Below are 25488 nucleotides of genomic sequence, written 5' to 3'. Positions count from 1 at the left end.
GGATTTTGCTATAATGATGCTCAACTTGTTAAAATTACAATTGCATCATACTTTGGACAATAATCTTTTCATATATTCTGATTTGTAGAAGGGGGGACTAAGAACAAGCCTGATAGGATATTTTGTTTTAAGTAAGAAAATTGAATGTCACAGCTTGCTTTAATTGTCTATTTCAGATCTCCCATATATAAGACCAGCTAACTGAAATTGGCAGGACCCTTAACAAGAGCAGTGCTGTGATCTTCCATTCCCTTTTTAAGGGAGCTATTTAGGTAAAGCAGCCTTGTCAGCCACGAGCTGTTGGCCTCCCTCTCTTTTGACTTATGCTTTTGGGCCCTATGGAACCAGCTCTGTGCTCTGTGAAGCTCAGCAGCGAGCGGGTACAAGTGCTTACACACGTGGGTGCCAGGCTGAAAATATGTCATGCTGTAAAGTACTTCCTGCAATAATCATTTGGTTTTAGTGCACTGAAACCACTGCTGTGTTTCCAAACAAATGCTTGGAGGATTCCTACCCATTTTCTCCATCCCTCCCCAGCTCCAGGACACAGGTTGCCATGAAATAGCCAAGTCGTGCAAACCTCAGAAGAACTTGCAGGTAACTGCCAGCCTGCATATAAAGCCTGCTGAAATTGTCACGTCATTAATTACTACATAAAAACATATATTTTTAAGCCTTCGTTATTGCTTTTGATGTTTCTGGGGGCAAAAGAAGGAGGAAGTTGAGTAGCAACTTAGTACATTTTGATTAGTAGGTGTGGAGAGAGAGACTGATGTTGTTGACAAGAAAACAGATGGTCTTACGTGTCCTGAATTTTAAGAGCCTGGTACTATTCTAATGTGGTTGTTGGCATGTCACAAATATATAAGCATTTGTTTGTAATCAAATCCTCAAATACTTTTTTTTTTTTTTTTAAGTAGCATCAATAAATGTTTCTTGCCATACAGAAAGAAGTATTCTTCACTGCAAATATGTGTAAAGCAAAGCATTGATAATCCACACCATTAATATTGAGCAGTCAGCCACTTGAAACTCGACTTCATAGGAAAAATGGTGTCAATCAGTGCCCCAAAACTGTAATGTCATTGTGCAAGTGCATCAGTGCTCTCTGTGGCCCTGTCCGACTTACAGTAATGTGGAGAGGGCCCCTTTGCAATTTGAGTCCAATTTAAACGTAACATAGATTTTGCACAAAAGCTCAACCTCTGCTCCAAGGAGATTACAGTGAGAAACATCAGTGTGGGGTACAGTAAAAGTACAGAAAGTCACAGTCACTGCTCATGAGCATCGTAGTTGGGATGAGCAGCCAAGGTTCTCTTCTTGCCATAACAGAGATTAATGTAAAGATGGAAAAATGATAAATGAGAAGCCTTTGTTAATGCTAACCTATCCAGGCCAAAACCAGATGTGCAGACATCCACCTGTTAGTTGGCCAACAGAAAACAGATACTCAAACATCACACTTTTGGTATTTATTGGGAATGTCCAAACTCATGTTATCTTTTTCCTGCTGCACGGAGTTAGAAATGCACCAACCTTACACCTGACAGCAACAAACCTAACCTTGTTTGCAGGTTTAATGTAGCAAATTCTGCTCACGAAGCAAAACTGACTTCTGGGGTGGTTACCGAAGCTGAGCTGTCTACCAGAATGGTGTTGCCTGGAGGACCTCATCCAGCCTTGAATTAATTAGCTCCCGAATCCTGCAGGAAAGCCTGGAAGAGAAAGGCAGGGCCTAATACACGGCCTCTTGGTGCAGATCTCCAAGCACTTTTAGTCATTCTTATCATGTGTCCGTAGAAATGAGTGATCCTCAACCCTCCACCTGAACAAGACAGGGGGCAAAGCCAAGAAAGTAAGGGTTAGGATGGGTTTGGCTTTCTTCAGCTGTTAAAGGGCAGCCGTTCTTTACAAACACTGAGCTTCTACTAGTTTAAGTTTAGTAAAATCGACAGGCTAGTGTAGGCAAATACTTAAATATGCTGAAAGTAGACCATTATAAGTTTTATCAGCATAAACAGAAAGATACTACCCAGTCCTGACCTGTACAGATGGCGCGTTTAATTGTTTGCTGCCACTATTGGATGAACTAGTAATGATATTTTAATTGGTTTCCAAAATAGAGGACTTGAAAAAACAGCTCTTTCTCTCTCTGTTTATCTTCCCTTCTGCACTCATTCTTTCCCTTGTTTCTGTCTATATATGTGCATATAATCTAAATTTAAAATATATATTTTAAATTGTGTAAGCTTTGTCAATGTAGAGCACATGCATATCACTAAGCACTACTGCGTGTTCCAAAAAATAATTTTCTGATAAAAGAGGTCCATACACCAGCAGTAAGAGTTGAGACAGCTTGAAGTCACTACACTGAATATATATTTTTAAGATATTTGTGATTATGAGGTGTTTTTTTTGTTTTTGTTTTTCTGAAGGTGTGATATAGCAAACATTCAAAGCTTTTGCAGAGTTACTGCTTCTTTACTCTATGGTTCTAGGAAGCAGTACCGTTGGTTTTAAACACATATGCAAAGGATGTTCACAATTCGGTTTGCAATCCCAGGCTCAAATCAAAGTGTTTTGGAATGGAGGTGGTGCAGCTACCAAGAGGCCGAGCACCGGAGCAGCCACTGGCCTCTAGAGGTAAATAGTTAGGAGTGAGCCTGGGGGAGGTTGTAGCCAGGTCAGGACAGACACGACCTCGTTAGCTTTGGTGAGCACAACTCAGGGCTAATTTTAGGAAGTCAACAAGCCTTGGCACAAAGGAGTGTCTGTGCTCTAATCTGCGCCACAAGTGCACAAGGTAATTGCATTTTAACATAGCTATTATTATGATTTCCATACGTATCCTTGATTCCTTCCTGTAATACTAATGAGGAATCTCTGAAGAATAATGTGTTGTATCTCAGGTGTATTCAGCTCTCTCCTGATGCTGTATGTGTGTGGTTCAGTACTTTTCCCATGTCACTTTTAGCATCATGCATTCTGACCCAGCTGTTTGAAAGATGCCTTCCTTCTGCTTCTCCTTCTTCCAGCCAGAATGTTTCCCATCAAGAAAAATGTCAATACAGGAAAAGGATTTTTTTTCCCTAGATTTTCACATCAGTCCTCCTCGGTGACAGGATGCTACTTCCTTACCCTACGGAAAATTTGCATTTAAGGCATGAAAGGGATCGTGTGTACTAAATTTGGAACTGATCAGGAAGCAAGCAGTCCCTTCTAGACCAACGTTTTATCATGGTTTGTATGAGGCAAAATACAGAGTGAGTTAGCAAACCTGAGCTACAGCTAAACACTGACTCCACCAGAAAAAAATGACTGTGAAATTTAGATTGCTTGTCAGGGCAGAAAAAAAAAGATTCCATTGTCTTAAGCAACATTATGCTTTTACGGATAATTTCTGCAGACATGGAGGCAATGGGAGAAAAAACATCTTTGCATTTACCATTCAGTGCTTACATGAGCACTTGAGTATTATTAGCTATTGACAAGAATAAAATCTCCGCATTGGATGCCAGGTATCAAAAGCCATGAGAATTGTTCGTGTGGTTCATGTGGTCTGTGCGTGCAAGTGCTGTTGCTCTCTGCTGGATGGATGAAGAATTACTCGGCTCTTTGTTCAGGCTTTATGGGTCTGTAAGACGGAGTAAGAGAGAATGTTGTCTGAACTCAGAGCTTCGGTACCCCTCCTGAAATTACAGTTGGCCTTCCAGGGTAGCAGAAACACAGCTGAGCAAGTTATGCAGCCACCAGAAGTTGTCACCCTGCCTCTGGGTGCAGGGAAACCTGGAGAAAATTACTTTGTAGGCATTGCTGCATGTGCGCTACTCGTCCCGCTGTGTGCTGCGGCATTAATCGGGTGCAATGTCAGAGTCATTCAGCAGCTGCCGGTATGGATATCTGTAACTTAATAATTATTATTGTTATTCTTACTAGTGGTTTATAGTTGTGCCAAAACCTGTACAAGACACAGGAGCAGCTAACGATTTATGAAACTTCATCTTTCCTCTGAGCTGCTGTTGAGCTACTGCCCTGTGAAAACACTGATGGGCCAGAAAGCTTCTGGATATTACTTTTTTTCCCCCAAAATACAGAGACCTGGTCATTTACGGCTTAAAAATATAGAACAGCTTCTTTTTGTTTTGTCTCATTTTGTTTTGTCAGAGGTTCTGGCCCTCATTTTGCTGGCCGAAATCCAATTTAGGTAATTACATTCTGTGTCTCTAAATCCCAACCCCCTGCAGTTTCCAATGGGGTATGGTATTGTTCTACCCTTCCTGGCTGAAATTGTTGTGCGATAATGCTCCATGTCATTAAACAGCTGCCGTCTGTCACCTTACGATGAAGCCATTCCTCTCTAAACAATGAGTTTATAAAGCCCTTTTGGGTCCTTCCAGATAAAATTTGCTCATAAGCCAGTAGTTACAGTTTTCAAGCACGGTGAGGTGATGGTCGTAATCTCTTCTGCCAGTGGTTGGAGTCCTTCAGAGTGGTGGTGTCCCTTCAGTCAACTTGTGCAGTACCCTGGCAGCTCGGATGGAAATATCTGTTGCTGTAAAACCGTGATGCTTCCGTGCTAGGTTGGATTTAGTCAGCTTTACACTTGCAGCCTGCTCCTTAGCATGCTCTCGTTGTCGTTTTGGTGCTCAGGAATGAAGCGTTCTTCCAGGGATGTGCAGTTTGGTCGCGTACCATCAGACATGGAAAAGGCAAATCTCCAACAAAACAGCAAAGCCACTGAAGTAGGGTGAGGACTGCGAGAGGAATTGAGCAAAACAGAAGAACAGGAGGTGTTCTGGCCAGGATTACAAAGGAATTGGACACAGGGTGTTGTGCAAACCCATTCAGTCCCAATAAAAATGGGTTTTCAACACCTGGCTTGACACCTAGTTTGTGAATGGGAGTGAGCGAGGATTAGTGCCAAAGGTCTTACCAGTGATGAATTTAAGAGGGTCCCTTTTGATCCAGACTTTGTTTCTGAAGCCTGCCTCTCTCTCTCCGTAGCGGTCAGGTCACTTTAGCAGCCTGGCTGTAATTACAGACATGAATGGGAGAGGCAGAGAAGGCATCCAGTGGGTTTTGCCGGGGCCCCTGTTTAAGCAGCAGTGATATTAAAACAATCTCTGGCTCCTCAAGGAGTGGCCCTGTCAACTTGCTGAAATGATGGAATGGTAGTTAGGTTATTAGAAGGAAAATTGGCACAAATTGAGAGAGAGGATGCTCTGGCAGTGACCACAAGCAGCCAGCGAGTCAGTGGCTTAATCTCTGCCCTCGGGCTGCTCTCTCCAATACAGATGACACCTTGTCAGCAAAGATGATGTGCTGGGTCACCCTGGAGTCCAATGGGCTAAATTGGCCACAGAGGGAAGGGTTGCTGCGGTGTAGAGACAGCAAGCCACATAATCTAATTCTTCTTTTTTTTTTTTTTTCCTCTTTTTTTTTTTTTTTTATGTATGTCATCATTTGGGTACTGACAGTAATTGTCAAGGGATTCTCTTCTCATTAGTGTCCCCTAGCCGCAGCTAGCTCTGCGCTCGTGCTTTCAAGAAGTAGTCCTGAGCTGTTGCAAGGATTGCCTTGGCTCCTCTCGGAAAGTTTCATCCATCGTTTCTCTCCTGTGTTGTTATTTCCTGGGTAAAGTGAGAGGGGAAGATGCGGAAGGAAGGAGTCGCTTCCTCCGAGAGCATCACGGTGGCAGGGAGAAGTAACAAAACCCCTACAGTTGCTGGCGACTAAGAGGTTGTAGTGCTGGGCAGCAATGCCAGCGGGTGAAGTTGAAGGCTGGGGGGGGAGAAGGGAACTCCTCTCTAGCAGAGATTGGCTGGGAGGGCATCAAAAATATTTGGTTGGATTTTGCACTGACCTGGAGAAGCTCAGTGATAGCTGAACCGTCAAGTGGGTGTGCTTTATGCTTGCTGTTCCTTGAGTATTCTGCAGATCTGTAAAATATATAAAATAATTTGATTTTTTTTAATTGTCATCTCCTTATTGTTTTATGCACTTATTTGGTTAGTCCAAGTGGGCTGTAGTCCTACTGCTGGCACTGGATGAGGATGCTCCTGCGAGTGCCATTGGTGTGACATCGCTGATGCACTCCTTAAAACCCCAACAAAGGGGGTAACCATTCCTCCAAGATGCTTGGTAGCCTTCGTTTGCACTGAAGTCAAAAGAAAAGTAACTTAACAAGGAGCTGGCTGTGCCCTCTCCACGGGTTCAACTTGTTTATCCCTCTCCCCCAAATGTAGGCAGCTCAGTAAAACCCCAGCCCCCTGCAGTAGGAAAGAATTATATAGAAAAGTCTTAAGTTATGCTTGCTTTTTCCTAAATCTGCAGGAGTTAGCGGATTGGCAGAGCTGTCAGAGGATGGTGGAATTAAAGCTGGAGAAGTTTTAATGACTTGCCTAAGTTAATTCAGGCAGTGAGTGACACAGCCTGTCCCCCGGAGCGTTGTGTCACAGCACACAGTAACCTACACCTGCAGTCAGGGTGTTTAACCATCTTTACCCAGTAAAACATTTCAGGAATATGATCAATGTAATTCCACTTCAGCCCCACCGAAGTAAAGAAAGTGCGTAAGCATTGTGTTGAATTAGGAGAGATCTAACCCGTGCCTGAACCTCAAGCTCAAAGCAGGAACTTGATGGTAATGGGGCAATTAACCTGAGTAAACAGTTAGAAGTGTAAGGTTTTGTGGTTTCCTCCAAATTGTCTTGTTAGTGATGGAAATTGTAGTGCTCTCGGTGGTAAAGGTGCTGTGGGTAAAGGAATAAGCAAAGGAATAAACTTGTTCTTTATTAAATATGACCTCTGCTGTAATTTAGGGCTAACATAGTAATTATGTGTGGATTTCTTAAGGAAGAGATCCAACAGAGAGACTAGATGAAGGGCATAATTTAAAAAGGAACTCAATTCATTTTTTAATGTAAACAAAGCAGAGAATAAATGAAGCGAAAAGTGAAGCTGATTTCTGAAGGAAAATACTTGCCTGAGTACAGGACAAAGCCGGTGGCTGCACAGCTCAGCCTTATCTTTGCAGGTCCAAAAGAGTGTGTGAGCATTTTCCTTGGCTATTTTAAGCTATAAGGCTGCAATTTACTTTTTATTCTTGTTGGGAAGGTTGTTTAACGCACTGGGTTTTACATAAACAAATAGGAAATAGAGTGGCTTTTCCAGAGGTCTAAATGACACATAGGTGCCTAATACCCCCTGAAAGTCTTGTGTATTGCTCCCATTGGGCATCACTCAAGTGAGTTAAGGTGGGTTTTTGTCTCTTAGAGTTTGGGGTGCCAGTTATTTTGGGATTTTTTTTTGTCTGTTAAGTATTAAGTATGTGTGGAAAATACAGCTCCTAGTGCCTGGAGAAATCATGATGGCTGCATCGGTGTGCTTGGGACCTGTAGAGCATCTTCAGACAAAGAGCATGTGTAAAGCAAGAGAGGGCGTTTGTGCATGAAACACAATAGAAGAGTCTGGGCCAAATCCTTCAGCCTCTTATTCATGCAAGGCTCCCAGTAGGATCAATAGGAATTTTGTCTAATAAATGAGTGTGATAAATCCCATTGTCTGTTGATCAGTGTTAAAGACACTTCACAAGTGACGACCCTGCTTCTTGTTGTTGGTTTAAAATCTGCCTTTAATATAATTTTCTCCTTCCTGCAGTGAGTAGGGAAAGTGCAAAAGTTAATATGGGCATTTAATATGTTCAGGTGTGGTGTTCTTTCAAGGAGATGAAGCATGGAAGACTAAATAATTTGTCTTTGCACATTACAGCTGTGATGACACAAAGATTATTTTTTTTCTTGCCATTCTTATATTTCATTTTTTCACACATATAATATCATTTGTGTCCAGTTATATAGGTTTGGGGCTCTTAAAGCTCTCCTCTAGGCATTTGCCCTGACCAATTGTCAAATGAAGAACTTGTAATTAAAGCCAAGTTTTTTTTCATAGTGGCAGGTGGCTCTGAGATGCCTGAAGTTTGGGATGATCAGCGTTCAGCATTGCTGCACGCACGCCTTCTTCCCCCTTTCCCTGGTGGGAAGATGGGAGGAGCACTCTGAAAGTCACATCTCATTAGCGTTCTTTCTTGAAATTTAAGCATCAAGAAACTATCATCATTACAGAATCGCTAGCCAAAGAATTAATTGAAATGGTTGCCCTTAATTATCAATAGTGGCACAAGGTGTTTTTTTTTTTAATTTATTTTTTAATTCAGTGTTCCTGTACAGTATTTAAAATGTTTTGTTTTCCTTCTAAGAGTACAACTCTTCCTAAATCATAACATGTCATATGTCTCACAGAGTGGGTTTTTTTGGTTAAGTGCTTTTCCCCAGCAAAAGTGTCGAGTTGTTTTGAACTTAGATGGACATCTGGAGATCAGATAGGGTAAAAATTTACGGGGTGTGAAAAATTTCAAACACTTAATGTCCTTTTCATGGAGAAAAACTTTTTGAAGCATCATTTTAGTTTCCTGAGCAAAGTAGGCAATCTTGCCACTGCTTTCTCCTTTTGAATTGTGCATTTTTTGTGTGCCAGGGTGCAATAAACAATGTGCTTTGGACTGGCACTCTGCAGACTGCTTTTCCTTTTTAAAGAGCATAGGCAACTAATCGGCAGCATCCAGCCGCATAGCTGGAGTGTTTTCCATTCTAGGCAATATCATACTAATTTGATGCACACATGGATGCTTCACACAATCTGCAAATTCATCGCTGGCATCTTGCATTAGTCATCTGACAGATTGCCAAGTGTTTCATATTCCTTTCATGTGACTTTATTACAAAACACGCACACACACACCAGCACTGTCTTATTTCTGCCAGTAGCCAGTTTAGTGAGAATTCACTGCAGTTCTGTTTACAACAGCCATGGAGAGAAATCTGCACTTCCTTGCAACTCTCCTCCACTTTAAAATGCAAAAGTACCGCTCTGCGTTGTGCAGCTCTCTTCTTATATAATGACATTAAGCAGCAGCCTGCAGAGAAAACCAGACTCAATGAAAAATGTAATCGCGTTGTTTTTTGTTCGTAATACTTATGCTATTAATTAAATAGCAATTTTTTTTTTCTGCTGTGTGCCAATTGACATCATCTTCTGCATCTAGTGCATATGAAAACTGCGTAGTCTCCTAACTTGCCTTTTCTTTTTCATCTTCTTTTCCACTTTCTAGTAACGGCACAGCTAACAAGATGAATGGAGCTTTGGATCATTCAGACCAACCAGACCCAGATGCCATTAAGATGTTTGTTGGACAGATTCCCCGTTCATGGTCGGAAAAAGAGTTAAAAGAACTTTTTGAGCCTTACGGAGCTGTCTACCAGATTAATGTTCTCCGAGACAGAAGTCAGAACCCTCCCCAAAGTAAAGGTACAGTAGTTGTACTCTGTTTGCTTTCAGGCTTTTTTTTTCTTCTTTTTTTTTTTTTTTTTTCCAATGGTCTCACTTTGTTTTAGGATTTACAGAGAGGTTTGTATCTGGGCTGTTTTGAAGCATACTGTGTCAAGCTATGCAGCAGTCCTAAGAGGAGAGAACTCCTGAATACCTATCGATTACTGTCTTCCTCTTCTTCTTAAATTGCAGTTTAAATATCTGTTATCTGGAAGCGAGCATTCCAACTGTGCAAAAAATAACAAAAGATTGCCGTCCTTGTTTAAATTATTATTGCCAAGAGACATGGAAACCTGAACGGTCACTTTCCCAGGATTAGCTCATGAAAAATATAATTTTCTACTTCCTTTCGTTTCCTCTCTTTGCACCCCAGGTGGGAATAATTTTCAGGATACAGAAGGGGAGAAAGGGTAGCAGTGGGCTCTTGCTACATCATTGCTCCAGAGGCAATAAAAATTAAAAAACAGTCGCCCTGTCCTTTTTCAAAAATTTGATTTCTTTTTTTTTTTTTTTTTTTTGCAGTCATGTTAAAGGATTGATTTTTGGCACTAGTGTTTTTCTAAAAGAAAAGGCTTTGTGTTTTTTTTTCTTTCTGCATTTTTTCACTCACGTATAAAGTATTTGTCCTTTGCTTTCTTTAACTGTATGTCTATGCATATTTAGGCATGTGACAATTCTGTGTACTATAGTTATGTAAGTATAGCATAGGCTTGCATGTAGACTTACAGTGAATATTTTGTTTCACACAATGCTTTTTCTCTCTACATAGTATACTTCCATTTACACTTTGAGTTTTTCCAGTTTCGTGTATTAAATTATTGCTAGCATTGCAAATAATTAGCACAGCTCAGAGGTACAGCCAGCTGTGCGTGCATTGTGAGATTACTCAGTAGTTATTCATTCTTAGTCCTCTCCTACCACTGCTTCTAAAAACCTTTATGGAGAATATCATAAAACGATTTTGTGGGCTAGCAGCTCGCTACCAGTGCAAAGCAGCACTCCTGAGGTTTCCAGTTCAGCGAGAGGCTATTGCTGTCGCATGCAGCACGCAGCACAGCTCGGGTGCTCCTGCACTTTTGTGCAAAGCGCTGCCCAGACTCAGCGTTTCCTCCTTGCCCCAGTATGTGGCTGAGGATCTTCTTGGTGGTCTCCTCTTTACTGCCCCAGTTTAAAGGTTCTTGTGTTTTGAGTGATATTAGTTCATTTTGGTTTGCCTACATGTGGCACTTTTTTATCTTGGTTTCACACCAGCATCAGGGAAGGGCTTCATGTCACCGTACCTGGCTGCTTACCAAGTCCCATACCAGACCGCTCTCGCCCACCAGTACCACAGAAGCAGAAGGTATTTTTTGTTGCAGTGTTTCAATGCAGTTCTGCTTCCAGCTCCCTCCATTCCCTAGAACTGATGCAACTGAGCATGCAGACCCCTGCTACGTTAGCACAGCACCCTCGCCAAGTGTCTTTTTCTTGTAATGCTGGATAGAAGGTGGTATTAAGAGGTCAGGCAACTGGATTTGCAGCAGTCCAGGCTGCTATGGATGAGCAAACTCCTACTTAGTTTAAACCACTGAAATGCTGAACTTTGAGACTCGCCCATTTAGAAAGAACAGATTCCTGGGCCACAGAAATGCCTTCCCACTAAGCAGTAAATGAAGTGGGAATGATATTGTGGTTAGACAGAAGAAAGTCATTGATTACCGTTTCTGTGGTGTTTCCCGTTACATCGTACCTGTCTGTCAGGCAGCTGAGAGGCATGAGGATTAAGCACAGGTCATGCAAATCACTGTAGACTAATTATGAAGGCTTGTAGTCCCCATGTTCAATATTCATTTTGAAAGATGGGTTTGGGTTGTTTCGTTGTTTTGGTATTTTTTTGCTTAAACTCTTTTCAGCCACTCCAAGATGATGCTTTTATGTCACTTCAGACATTATATGTTTTAATAAGCAAATGAAATTAATCCTCAAGAAAGACAGAATAACCTTCAGACTTATATTTCCCTGACACAGCAGCGAGCTCCCCCAGTGGTCAGCCTTTCCCATGGAAGCTCTGGAGCAGTGAATCTCCATGCTGGCTCTGTCCTTCCTCCTGGCTGAGGCTGCCAGCAAGGTTGCCAGATATAGAAACCTCTTGAGTTTCGTGTGGGTATCTCTTGACTAGGAACGATTTGTATTTTCTTAATCCAGTAGCACAAAGGATTCTGTGTGAGCGATTAAGGTTCTGTTATAAACCAAAAAAAAAGCCCTGAAAAATGTCTGATAGCCTTCTTGTCATCACAGTGCATGAGAAATGCATCGCCTATGCCATGTAAATGTTTTTTCTTTAATAAAGCTGAGTTTGGGCTTTTTTGAGGGGCTATGGGTGAATTCCATGCCCTCCTTCTGTGCAAACAGCCAGACGAAACAACCTTTTCTATTTCACTTGAGCTAGATGGATTGGGGTAATCCAAGGCAGCTTCCTGCCCACTGTCTTTGCGTCACCTCCAGCTTCATGGAACAGTGCGTCAAAGGGATGCTGGGGCAGGGTGGCAGTGGAAAAAGTCCTTCTTCCATTTCATTGCGTGGCCGTGGCTTTGTGTCATGCTGGACATTCACAGGCCGATATCACTCAGATATTTTTTTTCTGAATATTCTTCAAGCCATGAATTACAATGATGAAAATGCAAGTTAGTGTTACTATGCCACGTGGGGCTGGTCCTTTCCTTTGAAGAAAGGCATTTTGATTTTCGAAAGATTTCTCTTGTACCAGACGAGGGCTGTGTATTTCTGTTAGCTTGGCCAAGGGGGCTTCTCCAATTTGCGCAGGCTTTTTCTCTGATGAGCTGTTTATGAAGCTGCAATCTGAGTCTCTCCCGATTCTGTCAAAAATAACCATCGGCTGCTTCTCTCTCTCCCGCTGTTATTAAGGCTGCCTTTCATACCCTCCAACGACAGACGGCCTACTTCATTTCTTTCCTACTTGTACTACTTGCCAGCTCCGCAAAGCTGAAGCTGGAGGAAGAGGAGGAAGAGAGGTAGAAAGCCAAGTTTTACTCATTTTGGAAAAAATAGAGGAAAGCCACATTACTTCCACAGAAATACCACTGCTGTGCAGCTTCGTTAATTGGATCTTATGCCACAGGAATGGCTGCATTTCAATGGGTGATGGTCAAATATCCTCCTTAAGTAAGAAACTCATCTTGCTTTTCAGAGCCTGCAGTTCTCTGGTTCTTTTTGGATGTGTGAAAGAGCTCAGCAAAGTAATTTGACTTTATGTGTTTATCCCCTGTTGTTTTGTAAGACTTTTTCCTCTTTCTACAGCAAGAGAAATCCGGGGGATTAGGTAAACTAAATACACACACAAAAAAAAAAATTGGCAGGAAATCCTGCAGCACTGAAATAAATGGCACTTTCAGCTTCTGAGGGCTAAGGGGATTCAAAGTCTCAGCAGATCAGCTGTCTCTGTTCCCAGTCCAGCTTGCTCCCTTTGTATAATTTATTCTGGGTGGATAGATGACTTTTTCAGGGTAGTTATTAAAAAGAGCTTCTGTAAGACCCTCAAATGCAGCAAGCTCGATGTGAAGGCAGAATCCAGTGCCACCAAGGTTTCTCCCCTTCCCTGCTGCTCTTATAAGCTGGAAAGATTTCCCTTACTGCTTTTGTTTTAGAGTTGCAGTGCTGAAACAGGCAGATGGCTCAGGGCTACTTTCCCCCATTGAGATGCAACAGAAGTGTCTCAGGTCAGAGCTGTGATGTCGTTTTTGTGCCTTGCCTCTGTTTCCACACCTGTTAATTCTTGCAGGGATCGAGAACCCCCCGAACTAGCCGCGTGAGGCCGAGCCTGCTTGTGCAGCAATCTCATGCCAAAAAGCAGGGGAAAGGCACCAAGAAACAACTGCCTCCTGCTTTCCTAGTAGCCTTTCACAGACCCTTTATCAGATTAGAGGGAGGATGCTGAGTGAACAAGGATGTGCTGTAGTTAAAGGCCAGTGTTTATTATTATCCTATTTAACATGGTAATTTAAGTCTACCGGGAAGCAAGTAGAGGAATCTGATAATGAGGCGTTCATCTGCTACATCCAGGCAAGACAGGATGGGCAAAGCACATCGGAGGCAGAAGTCATCTGGCTCTACTGGGTACCAGTTTGGCTACAGGTTAGCCCTTCAGAAATCCTCCTGCTCCTGCAGGCAGGAGAAACAACTCCCCAACTCCAGCAGACCCCTCATCCCTGCTCAGTGCCCCATTCTCTGCAGGACATGCGGAGAAGGGGGAACTCAGGCAGTCCTGCATGGGACCAGCGCAGTGAGACTCAGCTTGGCACACAAACCCACCCTGACCATCCCAAACAGCAGCAAAGGCGTTAACTGACTGCTCCTTGCCTGCCCTTGCGTCACTGCTCAGCGGATTGCACTTTGTGTTTTTGCTCCGAGAAGCAATTTCAATGCACTGTGTTTTGCAAAACTATTTTAAATGCTTCCTTCAGCCAGCGCTGCAGGAGTCAGGGTTTCTCCACACATTTTCCACTGACTTACTTTGAGTTTTGAATGCTCTCACAGGTCCCCATGATTGTTGTTTAGCTTTTGCAGTCTGATGATTTTGTCCCAAGCATGTATGCTGTCAAAAGTGTAGGACTGGGGCCCACAGCCTTTATGCATGTTTTAGACTAAATTTTAGTGATCACAGCTGAGTGATCTTCTGTTATAAAGTTGGGCTTGAAGTCTTTCATGCGCTAGATTGAAAAGTGCTTTTTTTTTTTTTCATTAGCAGGTGACATGTACACAGTATAAAGTATTGCACAACAAAGACTGGCAAAAGCCAGACACTGCTGTTAGGTGCAAGTACAATAGGGAGGGGAGAGCAAGTGATAAAGTGGAGTTTTCAACTCTTCAGTTTCTTACCTCGGGGTGCTGAAATTTAAACCTTAAAGAGACTTAATTCTAGAATTTTATATGGGTCATAAGTACCGTTATAAAATATGTTGTAGATGTGAGCTGATTTTTATAAAAAGTAATTTTTATTCGACAAATCTACCGGAGTTTTCAAGAGGTTTTTTTCTGAAAGTGGACAGGTGTGAAATTGTGTATATAATCAAGCTGGATTTCCCAGGGGCATTTCACACAGCGTCACATGGGAGACTAATACATACGGCTGCTGGTGAAGCAGAGAAGGGCCCATTTTCAAATGGAGAAAGGAGCTGGTTAGATGATCGAGGGCAGATTAGAATGGGGAAAGGTTACGGGCCAGGGGAAAAAAAGGGGCTGATGATTGGAGAACCACAGGGACTGGTATTGGAGATCGATACTTTTTCACTCTCTATGTAAATAGCTTTGACAGAGAGAACCACTAAGTTGTTATCCAACTTTTTGGATCATGCAGAAGGGGCTGGATGGGGGAGAAGCCACCTGATAACCTGGAGCAAACAATCCAATACAAAGGGACTCAGCCAGGTAAAACGAACCATGAGCAAGAAGAGTAAATTTGAGTTTTGAGTGAACACGGGTGTTGAATGAGTGTATTTTTCAAAGATTCAAGAGCAGGAGAGGATTTGAAGAGTGCACATATCATAAAAGGACTAACATGGTGTTTTGTATCCGTGTGGTCAAAAAGGCACTGAAAATGCGAAGCTATATAAATGGGACCATTGAATACTGCTTTCAAGGAAATACCGTACCACTTAAAGAAGGATTTTTTTGATCATGTTTTAAACTACAGTTACCAATATTTAGCACCATTCTATAGAAAAGGGCAGAGGTACAGAGAAGAGCAGCATGATTTTATATGAAGTCAGGAAGGGTTAAGCTACGGTGAAAGGTCTAAGAAGGTTAACTTGTAAAGGGCTTCAAGCATTGACTTACAAGAAAGCTAAAAGGAGAAAAGCTGTGGAAGAATACAGGACTGTACCTTGGTTTGGAAAGAAAAAGTTATAAGGGGATATGATTGAAGTTTCTGCAGCGTGTTGAAGTGCATTCCGAAGGCAGGAATAGATCAGCTCTTTCAATTAATATTGAACCCCAGGACTGCACAGCATAGACTTAAGATTGAGAAACAGCAGGCCAAAAGGAAAAAAAAATTCTTAAGTCAAGCTTTCTTCTTCCACATGCAGAGTAGAGAATGGTCTTCCAGAAGCAGCAGTAAGAAAAGTTCCTAAAGAAACTTTTCCCCTTCTTGCTTCTATTTAGTATTACGAAAATGTGCCTGGAGCTGTATGGGACATGACTGCCCCCCACATCCCAGCACAGTTTCACCCCATAAGCAGGACAGGCTGCCTGGGATGTTTGACAGTGGTTTATCTACACCCAGCTTCAAGAGGGTCTGCGATTTCTGGTGACCCCTGATATTTTTGGATGGCTTTGAATAGAGGGAGCAGATGAGGATAACATCCCATCGCATGCCTGACTGCAAACCTGTTGTCCACATAAATCATTCTCACTGTATGTTCCCATCATTGACTACGGCAAGAAAGTCAGCCACTTTTAGTACCAAAAAGTATCCCAGCAAAGCAAAGCCCATCTAGTCAGCCTGTGCAGAAGTACTGGAGCGTTTTTGTGCACATACTGTAATAGGACTGGGGGCCTTGTGCTTGCAAAACAGGAAAAGTAGAGGAAGTTGGGGGGATTGGGTAGAGCGTGTGGTTTTGGTTGTGATATTTAAAGAGGGAGACAGAACATAAAACCTTCCTTACCCTTGTTTGTCAAGTTCCTATATACAGCATGTAAATGACTGAAGCCCTACAGAATTAAACTTTATTTTTAGACATCATTTATCTTCCTGTTTTTGCAGTATTTATCACAGCAGGAGCTTGGTCCAGAAGTGAGGACTCTAGGTGTTGGTGTAAGAAATTAATAAAAATAACACATCTCTAAGGGATTAAAGTAGATTGCTTTGGAGCTCATCGGTTGCACAGTTTTGTACAGTTGCAGCTTAACTATGATTTACAACTGTATATGAATTTTCAAAATTAAGTTAAAACTGCATAAGCACGCCGCTAATTAAATCTATGCTGAAAAAAGTGCATAAACTTGAGTAAACTACACGAATCAGTTTAGTTAAATTGATAGAAAACCCATACACAGATGAGCCCTTAGAAGAGAAGGACTTCATAATCAATTGTGGTTTTCTTAATAGATCTCTAATGTTCCTATCTGATAAACACTCGGGGAAAAGGCACGCTAAGTAAAAGGATGCTTGAGTTTCAATTCAAGCATGAAATAAATCTGAGCACTTTCCAGATACCTTGAAAATGCCAGGAACACAGCTGAAAATATGTGCTCAATTTTTCTGATTCTTTGGATAAACAAAAAAAAAAAAAGGAAGGTTGTGTCTAGTTGTTTTTTAATTATTTTTACTAACAATTGAAGGCTAATGATTGAGAACTGGGGAGCTTAAACAATAGTGTCTGTTGTTAACACAAAGCTGGAAAATAATATATTGTACAGTAGCTAGAAAAGGCAGGCAAATCTTTGTTATAACGTTAACTTCTTCAGCACACCCTACAGAATTTACATACAGAATATTTTAGAACTTCACAAAAAATCCCAAATGTTTTTAAAATATAAATGGGTAATCTGTTTTTAGTAATGCCGTCATTACATCAGAAAGAACACATAGGGAGGCAGTAAAACAGCCTGAACTTTCAATAAAATTGAAAAAAACAGCTAATCAAATTTCATTGTTGAATCTGAATAATATGCCAAACCTCTCTCTCACAAATACATAATCTCAAAGGCAAAAATTGTAGTGCATGGAAAAAATCTAAGTCAAGTCATGCACGCACTTGCACACAGGAATTAATCAATGGATATAATACCCAGACATAAAATCACATACATGTTTAAATATTTTCCAGATTGGTGCCTACATTTAAAATATGTACCTCTGCAATAATGCAAGACAATGTCAGTTTGAGTTTTATGGTATCCAGTTTCTTCAGTTGCATATTAAAGCTCACATCAATGAGTTTCAATCCTTTTATGACATTGTTGTGGCGCTGAAATTCTTTCCCGTTCCAATTTTCTATTAAATGAATAAACATACAATATTTATCTGCTTACCACATGAAACGTGATGTGTGTTTTGTTAAAGAACAATGGTTTCCAAAAAACCCTTCCCTTGTTTTATATAGTTTCTAATTCTATTCAATGCTAATGTTTGCACCATTTGCTCATGACATAGTAGGAGGTTTTTGCAAAGGATTTGAGGATGAGTCTGAAATCTTCACATGCTTTGGCATGGAGCTCAAAGGAAGAAAGCATTTGACAACTGAGCAGTGTTAAAAATGAAGTGTGATTGTGGAGTAGCCTTATGAACATGCCTTTCAGCTGCACTGCAGCTTCCAAGTCTCTCATTTCCATCTCATTGCTTTCTTATTCTGCTCCTGTCACCCCCCTAAAACCGCACACAAGTGCACATCCACATGTATGCACAAATAAATAAAAACCTAAAATGTAAACCCACAGTGTGAGAAGTTTTGCTCATGAAAAGATGGAATGGCAGGCTCCAGAACAGGAGGAATTCCTCTGACACTGCTGAGATGGTGTGAGAGCCACTTAAATATTACAATGATGGGTCACAATAAAAAGCTGGAGACCATGTAAAATATTTTAGTATAAACATGTCATCAGTTTTCCTCATTCTTTACATGAATTTTAAAGCATAGGGAGAGCCTTGTAAGATGTCTGTTATTCTTTATTATTTTGAAGTGTGTTACAAAATGAATGTATGTGTAGAATTTGTAGTGTCAATTAAATTCTGGTTTATTACTCCCAAACTGACTGCACTGGACCTTGCCACCCTGCACCTTGGGCTGGGGCAGGATGGAAAAAGGACAATGCTGAGTTTGCTTCAGGGCTGGTAGGACCCATGACCTGCTTCGTGCCAGACTTCTGTGGCAGGGATGCCAGGAAAGGCTGGGCAGTGCCAGCTGTAGTATTACTGGGTTTTTCAGACATCTGCCCATTCCATAGTGCACTGTAAGCATCAGCATATTATTTCAAAAGACTAGCAAATAAATCCCTAAGGATCAAGCCTGTTAGTGACTTGTAAACCAGGTTTGAGCTTAACTCAAGCCAGTGAGCTATGGGTGGAAGGCTGAATATGACATATAAATCTCCTGCTCTGTCTACCTCAGTGAAAAAGGCATTTTCAGGAATCTGTGTCTTTCTAATTACTTATAAAAACACTCTGAGAAAAGCTAGTGAATAAATTAAATTTGAATGTTTCCAGTGGATCTTTTCAGGTTTTCACTGAACCTAATTACTGTCTAATCTAAGCCCATGAGTATGCAGTTTTAAGTGGGACGTTAGACTTCCACACTGCAGATTAAACTCTGTGGTGCATAAATTCGTTATTATTTTTGGAGGAAAAAAACTTCAGCGTCTACTACCTCATGGTTTTCATTTAAAATAATGACTGTGTCCAAGTCATGCATTCTTTCAGAAGAATAAGATGAGCTGTAAAGAGGTAGGAGACTTTTTTATAATAAACCGTGTCTCTTATTTGCCTAACTGAACTGGGCAAATTTATGTTTCAAGCGACAATTAAACCATCCTAGTAGCTCAAGATGTCATGCTTTCAATTGCAATTTTAGGGAGCTGTACTGCAATAGGGAGTAGATTAATATAAGGTACTGCCTGCAACTTTGTGGCTGTGAGGATGAGCGCCGTAAGGAGCAGCAACGCACCACTGCTTCAGCTGCACTTCTCGAGTGTTTTGCAAAGGGAGACAAATATCATCACTCTGTTTATACCAGCTGGCAAAAAAATAAGATACAGAGGGCTGTGGGGACTTTTCCCCAAATTGTTGAGTGACTTGGAGCAGGCAGACAACAACATTCTGCCTGTGCCTGAATCAAATCTGCTGCCTTCGTTTTCAGTGCTCGAATCCCTGAGCTCTTTCAACACAAAGATTTCGTTATGTTAGCAGTGCCCAGGTGAGCTCTGCATTGGTTTGGTCACGTATTAAGCAGCTCTGGTGAGGACTGCTGTCAGAAAATGAGCGTGTAGCACACACATAGGCTCCGGCTCCCGCTCTTCCCACGTCCCCCTCAATTAAAACAATAGGCTTCCTTTTTTTGTTTGCAGATCATGGGATATAAAATCATTGTAGATTAAAAATGGACTGTATTAACCTGAGTAATTCCGCTGGGGCTTCAGCTTCTATAGTGCAAAGTGGTGTGTTGTCTCTGGCTCAATTAGATTTTTCTGGGTGTCAATTTTAATTCACTTCACCAGCATGGTGGGGGGAACTATCTGTGGAAAGGAAAATGTTGCTCCTGACTGAGAGCCTCCTCTATCTGTGCTTGATTTACGGGTTTTCAAATCCTTAGCTATCCCGTGTTCTCCCTTGATATCAGCTGGTACGTGCCATAAGAACTATACAAAATCCCTTGATGGTTCTTCATGCAGTAGGTGTTGGGTTGGAGCAAGAAAATGGAAATGGGGAGAGTGAGATAATTCATTCCCTCTTTTTATGTAATACTGCGTAAAGCAAGCTTTGATGAGCCTTGATGATCAGATAGGCATGGTTATATCAAATGTCTTTTATCCGTTCATACATCCATGTGGCCACAATTACAGAGGTGTAAAAACTAAGTAAGGTTTCCTTTTGCAGTACCAGAACTTGGGCACAGAGTGCTTAAGAGGAAGGTTTGTCATAGAAAAGGGCCTGAAATTTTCACTGTGTATGTGTGGGGCTTTCCAATACGCTTGCCTCTATCACACCCAGCAGTCTTCTCTTCCTATCTCTGTGTCTGTCCTTTGAATATTTCATTAAGCTCTCAAGACAGTATAGTTATGGATATTTGTGCACACTCAAGTCTTGCTTTGCTTCAGAGTTGAGGTGCTTTTTTTTTTGCTTTTTGTGAGTTGTTTGGTTGTTTTATGGTGGTGGTTTTTTGTGTGTTTTTTTTTTTTTTTTGGACTGATACCACCTTCCAGTTTTGTGAATCATCTTGACTGTTCTACAGTATATGAAGGGGAGTTCTGCAGGAAAACACGTGTGAATATGAGGGGCAGACCTGCAGGAAAACACATGGAAGTGCCACTAACCCCCGACTGTTGTTTTGGCAATAGCTGGGCTCACGTCGGGACCAGGTAGCTTCTTCTCTGGTTCAGACAGGACGAGGTACTTGTTTGCAGCACGACGCAGGCATGCCCCATAGCTCTTAGTAATACCAGTTCTTGTGTGAGAGGTAAATATGAAATTATCTCAATAACATACCCCTTCATCTTTTTCAGAATGGAACAAAATGCTGTACCAATATTCTGCTTTTAGTGTGTGTCATCCCCCAGCCCTTACATTCTCCACATTTCCAGGTGTTACCTTTCCTTTCCAGCCCTGAGCTGCTGGCATGCCTTTCTGTGCTCTGTTAGTTGCTAGTTCTCACGCGGGTATTTATTGAGTTAAAAGGTGCCGTGTGAAAGTGGGGAATTATTATTATTATTATCATTATCATTATTATTTTAGATGCTGCAGTCTAAGTAGTTCAAAAAAATCTCACAACTAAAGGTCAGCACAGCTTATAGGTTTACACATGCACAGTACAAGTAACCTTCAGAAATTTCCTCATGACAAGATAAGTGCAGCAATTATATTTAAATGAGTGCAGGAGAAAATTTCACTGTAAACTACATTAGCTGGAGAGCATATGCTGTAAGAGGATTTAATTGAATTAATGTTACTTACTATCAAATGCTCCATCTAGTGTATTGCCAGGTCTCCTTATTACTAAGAATAATATTTGGTTCATAAAGACCCCTGTTCAACTAAGCACACAGCCCTGACGACTTCAGCAAGTGATTAAAGTTGAAGAATATTCTGCACTGCTTTGCTGAATAAGAATAGGCTTGAAGGTAAGAACAAATAGCGGTGTATGTATAGGACATGTAATCACCCAGCCTTTTAAGAGGGCTGTTTATGGAGATTCCTGTTACAGATGGTTTTCCAAGTGTCTTAATGAGGTGTGATTTTTGGCATGAGCAAGTGGCCTTGCCAGTTCGAGCGTAGCTGGCGTGGATGACGGCTGCAGGAGCGACAACAAAAAGAAACCCAGCGTATATGTACCTGAAAAGAAGCCCACATGTATATGTACAAAAGAAGCCCACAGGATATGTACATCAGGAGTGGGTTGGGGTGGTTGGTGTGGTCCCTGGCTAATGTGAGCAGGAATGGATCTGGATGGTGGAGGGGTTTTGTTCAGTAATGCTGATGGTGTTTTTAATGCTGCCGTTAACACAGGATTTTCACTCCTGCATTATACAAAGATGCCACGGTGACATTCGGGAGGGTATTTTGTGTGACTTCCTACATAAAAGCAGAAATGCAAATAAGCCATGTTAACATATTCACATTATATAAACGGGAAGCTCAGACGCATGGAAACACAGAGTGACATACCCAGAGAGGTGCTTCAAGGCAGTGATAAAGACATTCACAGTTTTCCTACGCTGCTCTTATGTTTTAACCATTAAGGAGAAAACATGATATACTGGATATTTTTGCCAAATATTTTCTAATGGCACAAATATTGAGGTATGCATCTCCTTTATGTTTGAAGTTATTTAATTTTCCTTTCATATGCACTCTTTAAAAAGTGAATACGTGAAATCTCAGGAAAAAAAAAATCTTTTATCCTCTGCTCATTCAGCAAAAAGAATAAAAATAGTTTTGAACCACTCTTCTATGCAAATTGGGAAGCGGTGGAACAGTTTCTAAAGCTACTTTATTTCTTGTTGGCCGAATCAAATGGCAAAAGTTTTTATTAACCTACGCGTCTTACATTCTACTGATGCGCATTTCACTCCTGAACTTCACCCACCCCTGTTTATGCATGCAGTTGACATTCTGCTACAATCAGTAGGGCACATGCCATTCAAAGGAGTTACAATCTCCTCTTTGTTTTTGTGGTTTTGGTTTTTTGTATGTGTGTGTGAAAAAAGTGTAATTGCCCATGTCAACTGATGTTCATTAAACGGAATTGTTTAGCTCTCTTAAAAAATCATTGATCTGTTTTTTCCCCCATGAAAATATTCAACGTCTCAGTTCACAAAAGAGAAATCAGCATGTAAAGCAGGAGAATAACAATCTGTGCTGCAAGGAGTGCGAGTGCAATGTGTGGTGCATCAAATGTCAGAAGTGCTCGCTGGCTTAAAAACAAAAGCATGATAAATATTTAGTACGGATGAGAAACATTATTACTGTTGTGGTCAGACGTGATTTTTGGGAACAATCTGTTTAGAAAAGAGAGTAGGGAATTTTCGTACATTTGTGTGTAGCATCTATGATTGGGTGTTCATTAGGTAGCATCTGGCATGAACTATTCCTCTTTCCTCCTAAGTTTCATAGCTTCAGTTTGCATCTAAGGAGGATAGTGCAAAAGGTAATTTGGCACCATAGTGCCATTGGTGTGGTCATGGTTTTAACTTTCCAATACCTCCCTTGAAATAGAATGCATTATGGTGGTGTTTTTTTGTTGTTTTTTTTTAGGGAATTTTCACTATTTGACCATTTTGACAAAATTTTACTATTTTATTGCGAATTTTGACAGGGTTTGGACTTTGATGAGGGTGCCTGTGAGGCATTGTATGCATGCAGCAAGTCAGAAGCTCAGCCTCCTCCACTGTGTGTCAGGGTCCATGCTGAGACCCCAAACTGGGGGCTCCAGCCTTGTCCACGTGCTCTTAGTACCATTTCCTGTACATATTGCAGATGCACTTAACAGATTGTACAATATGCTCTGCAAACAGATTGTTAAAATGATCTTTGTCCTGAAACACTGACGGCACAAACGAACAAGATGGATTGAAAGCATGCCTGCTGCGAAAGCTGCAGAGCGCAGACGCCGGAGTTTGGGACCCTTCTCCTCAACAAAAAGGGCTTTGTGCATCCTTATTGAAGCAAGGATCTGTTCTTGCTGATCTTACTGTTAAAGGCTGAAATTTTAAATAAGATTTCAAAGAAAATAGCACAAAGATCATTAGAGAATGAGTAGGAGAAGGGAATGTGCCTACTTGTGCCGTTTTTTTCTCATCTAACAGCCCTTCTCCTACAGCTGCCAAATTGAGCATGTCAGAGGAGCAGACTTTCAAACTTCGGGTAGTTGATCACAGCATTGGAACGACTCCCTGAAAAAAAGTCTGGGGCGTGCAGTGCTGAGGCTTTGATGACCTGAATGTGGGATGCGCTGATCATGGAAACTCTGATGCTCTGGAAATGACAACTAGAGCAAGACTGAAAACTTGGCTCTCCTTCACTGGGCTACTCAACAGGAAAAATTCCAATACTTAATGTCTTTTTTGTCATCCAGGGCATGTAAAGAGATCATCCACTTAGGCCCTGGGTGGTTAAGAAAACCAAGAATTGCTCATCTTATTTATTGAAGTAGCTAATGTGCCTTTCAAAGCGCCTAGATCTTTGCTTATGGGAGAAGGAGGAGTGCACATGAAGATTAATTTCAGTGAGACTGTTTTTGTAGGAATAGGTATCTCAGTGAATATAGATCATCTACAGCTGGCATGATAAGCATATCAGCCTGTTTATACATTTTATTAAATCAATAAAACTATTACATGAAAACGGCAGTGTCTGGATTCTGCAAACAGCCCTTTCAGAGGAGCTCTGCTTAGGGATGAGACAGTTTTGCCCTTTTGAAACACTTCTGTTTCTCTTTCAAGTGAAAGTGCTCTCACTAAAATTATTAAAGAAAACATTTTTCAACTCTGAAGTATTGCTGATATTTTGGCGATGGCTGTGGCCAGAAGTCCAAGTGATGGGAACTATTGAGCACTCATAATTCAAACAACTTGCGTTGACTTCATGGTAAAAGAAATTTTATGCCTGGACAGGACATAAAATTTGGAAATACCAGTTTTACGAGGCCTCAGTGAAATGGGCATGGTTACAAAGTGTATTTCAGTAAGAGGATCGTTGTGTCGAGGTAACCATGTCCCAATGGTTGGAGATATGATGCTACCTGCTGAAGCCTTAAGCCTTCCTGAAACAGGGCTTAGCCCTCCGACCCCAGCCCTATCTGCTCGTGGCTGGGCTGCTACAGTCTTGATCAAGAGAGTTGGCTTTCTAGATCAGCCAAAAGATCTTCTCTTCCAGGATGCAAAGGTCCCAGGTTTGGAAAGCTATCTGAATTGAAAAAAAGACCTTCTAGCTCATCCAGTCTCTTGTCTGCCAAATCCATAATTGTTCCGTTTACTGCATTCCTAAATGTTTTGTCCAATTTTGTTTGGAAGTGGACCATGGGATACTATTCCCATCCCTTCCCCCCGCCAATAAAATCATGTTTTATTATTGTACTGTAAACACACACAGTCCTTGCATTTTTGGGGTATTTTGGTCTCCCCTCTTTATTTATTTTCTGTTGGTTGTTTTATAATCCCTGTTCCGTGCTAATACTGATGAGTACGAGGGATGCGTTTTCTGCCATGTAAAATAGTACTGGGGATAAACTCAGCCTAAGATTTTGGCTGACCCCATCATCAGGCTTAGCTCAAAAATTAATTTGTCATTACCCAGGTGCTACGCACTAAGCTTTATTGGCATAGAGGAGCTCCACATACTGTATGTTCCTTGGAAGGAAAAAAAGTGGTCATGTAATCACTGAGACAGTAAACAGTCATTTCCAATCTAGTAATATTTTATGTGAACTGGCACTGTATGTTGTATATCATCCATCTTGCTAATCCTTGTTCCACATTGCCTCCCACTTGAGGCCAAGAACATTACGGCTGTGCCAGAGAGTGGGTGGAAAAATAGCCTTATTATTAACTTAAGTTGAAAACATAATGGCTTTTTGAATGTCTTCATTCACAGATGCAGTCATACTAAAATATTAATACCCTTAAGTATAGAGAAACAGAACTTACATTTAAAGTCCATTGTCCATGTGCGTTGCAAAAGTGAAAGCCTTAAAAGTGTTGTGAATGCCCTGAACCTTTTGTTTTGTCTTTTATCCTCTAAATTCCAGTATTCTGTGATAAAGGAGCCCAAACATCCTACAGAGTAGGCTTTAAGCAATTTTTTCCATCACAAGCATTGTCTTGTAACTGAAAGCAGAGATTCTTCAGTATTCTGTGTCTCTTAAAACACAGGTTATAGTCAAATGGATATTGAAATGC

At 41.2% G+C, this 25488-nt stretch overlaps 1 protein-coding gene across 14 annotated transcripts in view; it reads left to right on the top strand.

Moving 5' to 3' along the window:
- The window catches only part of CELF2 (CUGBP Elav-like family member 2), a 558673-nt gene that overhangs the window by 416794 nt on the left and 116391 nt on the right, over nucleotides 1-25488 (top strand). For 13 of the 14 annotated variants that reach the window (XM_068670066.1, XM_068670060.1, XM_068670059.1 and 10 more), the window contains one exon: nucleotides 9170-9366. In XM_068670066.1, coding sequence (XP_068526167.1) covers nucleotides 9189-9366 — 178 coding nt within the window. In that variant the 5' untranslated portion in view covers nucleotides 9170-9188. Of the gene's footprint in view, nucleotides 1-8815; nucleotides 9005-9169; nucleotides 9367-25488 lie in introns of those variants that run through there. The other variant, XM_068670065.1, reaches the window with a different exon arrangement.

The sequence above is a fragment of the Anas acuta genome, chromosome 1 (genome assembly GCF_963932015.1).
Source record: "Anas acuta chromosome 1, bAnaAcu1.1, whole genome shotgun sequence".
Classification (NCBI taxonomy): Eukaryota; Metazoa; Chordata; class Aves; order Anseriformes; family Anatidae; genus Anas; species Anas acuta.
Note: the sequence above shows the minus strand (reverse complement) of the source record. Positions and strands in the feature narration are given on the sequence as shown.